The sequence below is a fragment of the Manacus vitellinus genome, unplaced genomic scaffold (assembly GCF_001715985.3).
Source record: "Manacus vitellinus isolate BGI_N305 unplaced genomic scaffold, ASM171598v3 scaffold_37_pilon, whole genome shotgun sequence".
Taxonomy (NCBI): Eukaryota; Metazoa; Chordata; class Aves; order Passeriformes; family Pipridae; genus Manacus; species Manacus vitellinus.
In genome coordinates, this window is record NW_021940517.1 from 7,635,588 (window position 1) to 7,644,898 (window position 9,311).

The 9,311-nt window shown below is 38.4% G+C and overlaps 1 protein-coding gene and 1 non-coding gene across 2 annotated transcripts in view; both read right to left on the bottom strand.

Annotated features, from left to right (window-relative positions):
- Nucleotides 1-1,561: 1,561 nt before the first annotated feature.
- The window catches only part of TOMM20 (translocase of outer mitochondrial membrane 20), an 8,705-nt gene continuing 955 nt past the window's right edge, over nucleotides 1,562-9,311 (bottom strand). The window contains exons 2-6 of the mRNA XM_029961593.1: nucleotides 7,323-7,431; nucleotides 4,285-4,331; nucleotides 3,495-3,576; nucleotides 3,096-3,238; nucleotides 1,562-1,967 (exon numbers count right to left, since the gene is read on the bottom strand). Of these exons, the coding sequence (XP_029817453.1) occupies nucleotides 1,923-1,967; nucleotides 3,096-3,238; nucleotides 3,495-3,576; nucleotides 4,285-4,331; nucleotides 7,323-7,431 (426 nt within the window). The 3' untranslated portion in view covers nucleotides 1,562-1,922. The remainder of the gene's footprint in view (nucleotides 1,968-3,095; nucleotides 3,239-3,494; nucleotides 3,577-4,284; nucleotides 4,332-7,322; nucleotides 7,432-9,311) is intronic.
- LOC112841205 lies at nucleotides 8,529-8,663 on the bottom strand. Its single transcript, XR_003212826.1, has one exon. It is a non-coding gene; the product is annotated as a small nucleolar RNA SNORA14 (small nucleolar RNA).

Consider the following 9,311-nt stretch of genomic DNA (forward strand, 5'->3'; position numbering starts at 1 on the left):
ACCACCAGCAAGGACAGCAGGTAAATATGCTAACAGTTCTGTCAACATAACCTATGAATTCCTACTTTTTACTTATAAGAGTTAGAAAAGAAAAACTCCTCCAAAAAGCCTCATTAAAAGCATAATCTTCTGCAATTTCACAGTAAGTGCAAAATAACTCTGTCCTTCTAAAATAAATTAAAAGAGCACCTCATCCATTGTCACCTGAAGAATATGGCTATTAAGTTTTACTTTTACCTTATGCTACCTGAACAATTCGAGGACAACGACTAAACTACAGCCAGCTGTTCAAGAAATTTTTGTTCACACCAGACATTAACTTCAGTATTTGTCGCATTACAGAATGATTCAATAGCACCTCAAATCTTTGGAAATCATGTTTTCAAGGGGTTAAGGGAAATTACTCTTCCATGGCAAATTATCTAAGCAGACTGACTCAGTAAGAAACATTTCTACACCGAAACTCAGGTATTTGCTGCTAGGTCACAATCAGCTATTCACTTAACCTCTGAAAAATCCTGTATGAGGCAATTTCTGAACTGTTGAGGAGAATCTGCCTTTACAGAAACTTATACCAGGCTGAAATGAGACAGAGACAGATGAGAATGTTGGCTAAAGTGCTCTCAAAGTACCTCACTTAGACTATGCCACCTTGTACCTTACCCATTAATTTATCAGCATCATTAGTACAAACTGTCAGCTGATCTGAAAACTGACACTTCAAAGCATTCTCCTCAAGCTGAAAATCAGTCACCATGCCAAAAAGATAAAGCTACATTTTTAATTGTTTCTTCTGCCACCTGAGTGCTGATAGCTCAAACCCAGAAAACAGCAAAAGCCAATCTGTTTTGACATTTAGAAGATCCTATCCATGAAAAACTTGCTTTCACAAGTCCACTTCTGCTACTCACTTGAGTCTGTATATTATTTGCCTCCTTTGCACTAGCAGAGGAAAACTCACCACACCACACCAAAATTTTACAACATCTAATTCCATTAGCTTTAACTATTTACCCCAGGGATATCATTGTCTTACCTTATCAGTGCAATTTTTTCCTTAAGGCAAATGCCTTAAAAAGAATATTAAGAACCATTTTCTACGTTCTTGAAGACTAGAGACTGAAGTGTTAACTGTATATCTTGCAAAAAAGTTTCAAGCTTTCAAAAAACCACCTTTGTGCTCTTACAACCTGCCCCAGGTTCTATTCCAAACAGCTTTGTTTCAGACACCTGCCATTAACAGAGCTTTCATGTTTGCCAGATAGTTTTGACTTGCATCATTTTACATGTTATTGTTCCTGACAGAAATGGATTTGTCACTCTTTCTGCAGCCAGCATCTATTACCACTGTGATTTGCTTGTCTTTCTAAGGTGATCTGTTACTGTTTAATGATCATATGTTTATTTTTTCAGGAAATGACACAAGGTTTTAAGCTTAATTAAAAGCATTGGAAGACCAGCCATAACATTAAAAATAAATTTTAATGTTGCAATTTTTAGATCATTTGCTCTGACACCCAAATATTCTGAAATTTAAAGTAGTACTATAGGGACACACAAGTGCAGATAAATCTTTATTGCCATAACTTTGTTTTTTTCAAAAATGAGCATTGGGTTTTCAATAGGTCGTAGTTTTATGTCTTATATGTACAACATTACAACTGCGTATTTTAATAATAATGAAGTGATACTTTGATAACTCAACACAGTGTATTTATAAAATGAATTCTTATCAAAATACACTTTTCACTGGGATAATAAATAAAATCCTGCGAAACCCACCTACACAAAGTTAATTTTAACTCTGGTAGAACCCGATGTGGTACACAGTCCATTAACTACTATGTTTGCCCCTTTATCCCCCTACTGATGCTCATCTTCTGGGGTAAGAAAACTTTTTTTCCCCCCGTTGTGGTGTGACCTCATTCAACATCATCTTCAGCCAAGCACTGTGCACTTACAATTCTCTGTAAGAAGGAGAAAAACTCATTCACAATTACATAAAATTGACAGCAGGCAACTGATTATCAAGCAATGTAATTTTACACTGAACATTAAGCAGTGTAATTACTGAGCAAACTGATTAAAGTTAAAAATGGCAATCTATTTGACTTAAGTTTTTGAAGTCAGTTCCACAGAAATTACATACAGTACAATGCCTAATAAAGCCAAAGACAGATAAACAATATCCTATCAGCCTCAAGCAATGATCTCTGTGTGGTTTTGGCACTGTTCTCATAGGAAACATTTTTGCTCAATTGTTGCCCCTGACATTTACATCTCCTGTACCCGACACTTTTTGGTGTTACCACTAACTCTAGGTACCTTAACCTGAAATGTAACCAGGCCTGAGCTGTAAAAAGAGCTGACTGATACTCAGCACTGAGCCTCTGCTTTATGTCAGGTAACACCATTAGGGAGTACCCTTGCATTTCCAAGAACATAAAACATATTATTTATTTTACAACAGACTCACCTGCCAGCATATTACCAACATTACCTGCACAGTACTCAGACTAAAAAGGGAGGGTATTTTATACACAGATCTACTAACACTTTTCTCATCGCGGAAACTCCCAAGCTTCCAATATTGTCATGTGTTCTGGGGCTAGTTAACATTTTGTTTTTATAGCTGGCCCAGAAGCAACCGGGTAGTAAGAGCAACAGATTAATTTTAATGGACTTTCATAGCACTCACAGACACTTGTAGATATGTAATTTAATAAAAACCCAACAAACTCAAGACCCAGAGCATTGAAGTTACCGCTCTTCTGATTCCCCCAGCTTGTATTTGGCAAACAGTGGATTCACTTGTAGTATCAGAGCTGCAGTCAGATTCTCTACTTCAAGAGCTTAGCATACCCTACACACAAGAGAAGCACTGTATTTCTATTTTATCCTGTTTGCTATTAATGCTACATGAAGATTTTCATATTCACTTTTTAATGTCTCGGGTGAAAAAAAAGCTTCTTTAAATCTAACTGAACGTATTAAAAAAAACAGATTACAAAACCCAATACTCAAGACTGATGTAGTGGATAAATTAAGTAGTTCAATTACTTCGAACCCCAAACAACACCAAACGCTTCACATACCTGGCTTATTGTAGGGAGCTTAGTTAGAAGCATTTGAAACACTGGTGGTGGAAGAGTCTGCTGTAGAACTTGTAGTAGCTGCTGGGGCTGTCCACACACAGCAATGGCATTGGTCAAGTGATCAACACCTTTTTCATATTCACCTGTATGACAAATTATAATGTTTTGAAATCAACCTTCTTCCACACTGTAACACATTTACATAAAACACCCACCAACAGTGGATTAAACTCCTTGCTGGATCTTCCGAACACAAAAGGTTAGAAACAAGTAAACAGATTTCCTAGAGGAATTTGACTCCCCCAAATATCTTAGTATACAAAAATCATCTTCTAGCAAAGGTGAAGAAAAATTATTTTACAATTTACCCTTCAGAAAAAAAATAAAAAATGCTATCACCTTGAGCTAGCAGTTCCTCGCCAAGTTGAATCTCCTCAAGGAAAAACTTCTGAACCGCATCAGCATCTTTCAGATCAGGCAACTATGACACACAGAGTAAAAGTTAAGTTGGTCCTTAAACACCAAGTAATAAACAAGTTAGCAGAAAACATTCTCAACTGAAATCAAACATGTACACAACCACACTGTTACACTGACACTGGCAAAAAAATACGTGTCACCACTAAGTTAAATGTACACAGAATGTTTTTGAAAATCAGACTCAGGTCTCATATCATTGCATTGCAAATCTGTAGAGACAGAGCCTGAAATACCACTATTCACTTTATTAAGTACACAATTTTGTAGTAAATACAAGTTCTAAGGTGTGTTACGTTTATAACAACTATATTTCTTACAGTTGTTTAAGAAAAACCTTATCTTTTCTTCCTGGTGATAAGGAAAGGGAAATCAAATACTTATGGTAAAAAACCATATTACGCTCAGTTTTACATGTATCCCATCAATGATTTTAAGTCTGGAAAGTCCTTGTGCATACCACAAAGAGAAAACCACCACAAAAATCACACAGTGAATGTTGTACTTTCTAGTACAACTCCTCTGTCTGAAACAAAAAAGGAACAATCGTATTTGTGAGCATTAAAAAAACTAAAGACTGTATATTTGCAGAAGTATTTGTAATGCTGCAATCAAAAAAATCCAGCTGTAATGCTGGATTTAAATAAATCTTACAAATAACACAAATGAAACATCTTTCAAAATAGCACTGCATTATTGAACACATTATTACCTTGGAAAGCCCTGCTCTCTCTTTGGCAAGCTTCTGTTTCTTCCTTCCTGTAAGAATAAAAACATTTTACATTTTTAATTTGCAATTAAAAAGCCCTTCAGCTTACAGTTTGAAACCGTGAACAAATCAAAGTTATTTTCAGAATAAAAAACTGCTACTGTATTCCAAACATCGAAGACTGAACCCAAGACTGCAGCCCACTCTCTGCGACAGAACATCATTTAGAGGTCTAATGAGGGCTGGCAGTCGCACACCAACCCAAAATGGCAACTCTTCTCCTGCGGCTACGGCAAACACCAACCGTGCAGGGCCTGCAGCACACACACCTCGAGCACTAGAGGCACACAGAAGCAAGGAGAATTAGTCATACAGGAATTCTCTACAGGATTCCTAACAATAAGCCACACAAGAGCTGTCTACAAGTCAAAGCTATCTAGTTTTGAACTGTATGGTGGACCACCAACAGGGACTTCAGCAGGTCACAGCAGATACATGCAAGGTGCACTTTCCCAGCTGCTTTATAGCAAAGGCTTGGGAACCTTGGCAGTATCTCCTCATCCCACAGCAAGAGCAATACTGAGGGATACATTTCTGAAACCTGAGGAAAGCAAACCTCTAGAGATGGAACAAACATGGACAAATTTAATTGCCCAACCTACAGGCAAAAAAGCTGGTCTGCTACTAAAGTTGTACCACTCCAGCAAAACTATGGTAATTAAAATGATTGTGTGATAATTGTAATTAAAATGAAAGTGGCTTTTAAAGCAACTAGGCAGGTATAAAGGTATTTTTATAGTAGCAGCTATTCATACAAGAAAGAATAATTATACTAATACTGGTAATTTCCTTAGAATAATCATTCTTCTAAGTCTTCAGCTCATCAACTGAAATAGTTACACCAATAAAACTTCTAAATACAGCCTGTGGTTAAACTGTCCTCTCACCATTTGTTCTCGGTGCTCAGAGAACAACTGTATTTACAAAGAACAACTGTTACACAGCCCTGATTTTTCTTTTGAGACAATTTTACAAGCTGGAAATACTTCTAAATATGACTAGCAGTTTTAAATCGTAATTAAAAATTTTCAATTGTCCACATGATGAAGACACTTGGGAATGGTATTTCCTAGCAGAGTGATAACATAACACATAACATTTGTGGAAACGATCAATCGATCTTTATATAAAGGGAGTTCACATTCTAACTACATGGATCACCCTTTCTACCTTTTACAACACCTTAATAACCCTTAGCACCTGGATTTCTACAACTTATTGACCTGTGTACATTATTTTACAACATTATATACAGAAAAATGCGTTGTATAGAACTGTAGCGTACTACAATTTTATTATGGTTATTTTTGTTATTAAAGAATTTATCTTGAAAATCAGTGCTAATAAAACTAGCTAATAAAACTTTTCTGAAGCATTAATTTGCACAAAACTTGAAACTGCGCTACTATGTAAACAAGTTTTGCTAATACATAAAATCTTTAAGATTTAATTAAAACAGAAGTAATACTTAAATGTTTCATTATCAAAACAAGCCACATTGTAACTGTAGTGCATTCAGTGAAAACACCAAAAAGAAGTACAAAGAGTAAGACCTTAATATTGATATAACATTTTAAGGAGAAAATTGTGTTTTCTTGGCGTGACTATGACATCTTCTAAAATGTTATAAAAGGTATCATTCACCAGGTTAAGCATTCAGAGATAAAGAAATACAGGACATGCAGGTAACTGCAACTATTTAATAAAAGTTTTTGACCACTGATCACACACATTTGAAATCATGTACTTTAACCTGAAAATAGTAAAGGAATATGAAGAATCACCAAGATTTAGACACTGAACACTGATCTACTGAATCTTTCAAGTCTGATTACTGTGCAACTTTTCTTCTTCTTAATACTCTTCTACAGATCTCTTTAAAAAGTCCACTAGATAAATCAATTACAAAACCCAGATAACTCTGATGGATATTCAGGAATTCTTCCCATATTGTTTGGTAACACTGGTTTCAAAATATCTTTGTAACCAACAGCCAAAAGTTACATTTCTAATACCATAAGCAAAAAGCAATGACTTTGAGGGGGGGAAAAAAACAAATCTAAAAACCTCTCCAAGTTTGTTTTCCCTTAGGGACCTCCAAGAAAGCGAAACACTTCAGAGATAACCACATTAAAAATGGGAAGGGCAACGTTTTATAGAAGGAATCTTTATTAACATGGAAATGCAGTGTATCCACCCAAAACTGAAAGCTGAGCTGCAGCTCTTGAACTGCACAGGACCTGCAGGCCCTCCAGGCCAGCCCTTGTACACCGGGAGCGAGTTTCCAGCATGAACCAATGGATAACCTGTGCCACTGGCATGGGTTGCAAAAAGCCCCAGACAGCCCCAGCAGCTTCCCAAACAGTCCCACAAAGGAGCAGGAGGAACAAAAAGCTGTTTGCACTTTCGGCTCCCATCCGCACAGTCCCGCCTACTGCCCTCCTCTCGTGCCACTGTCCAGGCAGAAGGTGCAAAATTCAGCTTGGTCGGGAATTCCAGCTGTCTCTGAATGAGGAGATCAGTGACAGAACACTTTCTATTTTATTCATTCAAGAAGGCAAATAGTAAACACATCTAAATTCTTGTAATCTTAAAATATAGCTGGGGAACCCAAGCAGATGTTTATGGTTTTGCTATCTGTTGGTCCCAAGACTAAATATGGACATGCCCCCAAAGCAGCAACACCAAAACCTAAAAAAATCAGAACAAAAAACTCCACCCACAAAACTTGCTAAATAAAATTAAAACATCTGGAAAACCAAAGGGAAGTAGTTCCTCAAGCCTTCCAGAAACTTCCAGGAAATTTTTTCCCCCAAAACCTGAATCTAGCCACCTCATTTTTATGCTGGGCCTTTGCAACGTAAACTTTGGTCCTAACACAGCCCACAGGGATGTACAATGTAACTGCGAGGCCAAAACAAAATAGTTGTTCTTCATTTGCCAGCATGCACTTGACCAAATATGACAGGCAATCCACTGACTTGTCAGAACTCCTCTCCTTCCCAAATTCTGCTGACATTGCACCACAGAGGCTGAAAAACAATTTATCCTAAGAAGGTTAGTGAAAAAAACGTGCTGTAAAGGTGGTTTCTACAAGTTTTCCATCACATGTTCCCACTATTGCCCAACAAATGGAGCACCTTCATGTAAAGAACTGCAAGTGGCTGCTGCACTGGACCTTTTTGGCCAAATATTTTATAGCCCAAGCCTTACTGTCTACCCAACAGTAGAAATGCTGTAATAACCAGATCAGTGGCACCAGTGCTAGACCACCCATACTAAAGAATCTGTTACACTACTACAAAAATAAATTAACCCAAGTTCCTTAATATTAACTAAAGCCTTACAACTGAAAGCAGACAGTGCATCATGTGCAAGGACTGTAAGTCATACAATGATGTTCTCCAAATGACAACTGCCACCCTGCAGCAAAACACTATGGATGTGTTTCCCACTTCAAAGAACGTGACAATTCTTAACCAGAGTGTTTCTAAGGTTTATTCATAACATGACTGGATAGAGGCTCAGTTAATGAAAACCTGGACTGCAAGAATCTTATGTAATTCGGTATTTCTCCTACGATGCATTTGGCATCAAAGGAAAACCCCAGGGCTGATTAAACAGCTAAAAATCGAGTCTGCTTGAGCAAGACAAGCACATATCATTTTACTGTGCTAGAACTTCCCAATGAAGGACTTGCACTGCAGGGAAAAAAGTGCTCAAAAGACACACAAGAGGTATGTGCCTAAAATCCTACACACATGAGCAGGGGCCTGAAGATGAAATATTTGACAGACATGGCTGGCTGTGGAGGAGCTTTCAGAGAGCGGAATTAATTTGCTGTTAAACATCAACACAGGTCACTCAACAATTCAATCCATCAAGGCAGGACCAATGCTCTTTAGTTGCGTTTAAATGTTATCAGGTAAATATTCATTTTCAACCCATCTAGTTATTGACTTTTCCATCCATGGAACTGCTGATCACGTCATGTTTGCTTGCCAGGGAACTTCACTTTAATGGTAACTTCTTATCTTCAGAGTAGTTACCAAAGGAAATAGACATATTCCCACGACAGAAACAACTCAGCACAGCAAATATCAGCTTATTTCTCATGATTTGAGTCCCTTCACTGCCCATGCTTACAACTCCATTTAAAACCTCTCTAACTATTAAAACATTTAAAAAAATGTTGAAGACGTGAAATAATGAAGAGCCACAGGAGAAGAGCTCTACATTTTGGATTAATCAACAGTTTTCTCTGGCATTCATTCTTATCCTGGAAGCCAACAGCAGAGCTGCCAGGAGGGTTTAGAATGCAGCCGATTAAATACCTGAGAGCTGCCACCGACCCCTGTCTCACACAGCAACAACTTCACTGTAAGAGATCACTGTTTTATCTGCTCATCTTCCAAGAGTGAAAAAGAATAAGTGTCACCACATAAAAGTGGTGGCTATAATAGCACAGCTGAGCCTGTAGGAGAGCAATATGTGAAAAAAAAAAGGGGGGAGGGGAGGTAAATTATTTCCAAGCCAAGCATCTGAGACGGAAACTACAAGTTACCCAACACCTACAGCAAAGGACGACCCTGCCCAGAACTACCTGAAAGGAGGGGGTAGTGAGGCGGGGGCCGGCCTCTGCTACCGTGCCTGCAGTGAGAGGGCCAGAGGAAAAGGGACTAGGCTGAGACAGAGAACATTCAGATTAGATATTAGAAAAAAATATTTTCACTGTTCGGGTGGTCGGGCATTGGAATGGGTTGTCCAGGGAGCTGGTGGAGTTACCGTCCCTGGAGGTGTTCAGGAGACGTACGGATCTGGTGCGGGGTGATGCGGTTTAGTGGATTAAGGGTTACAGTGGGACCGCCGGGCGGATGGCTGGGCTGGATGGCCCTGAAGGTCTCTTCCAACCTTGGTGACACTGACTCTGTGCCCCGGCCCCTACCTTCGGTGCAGGGACAGCGAAACCC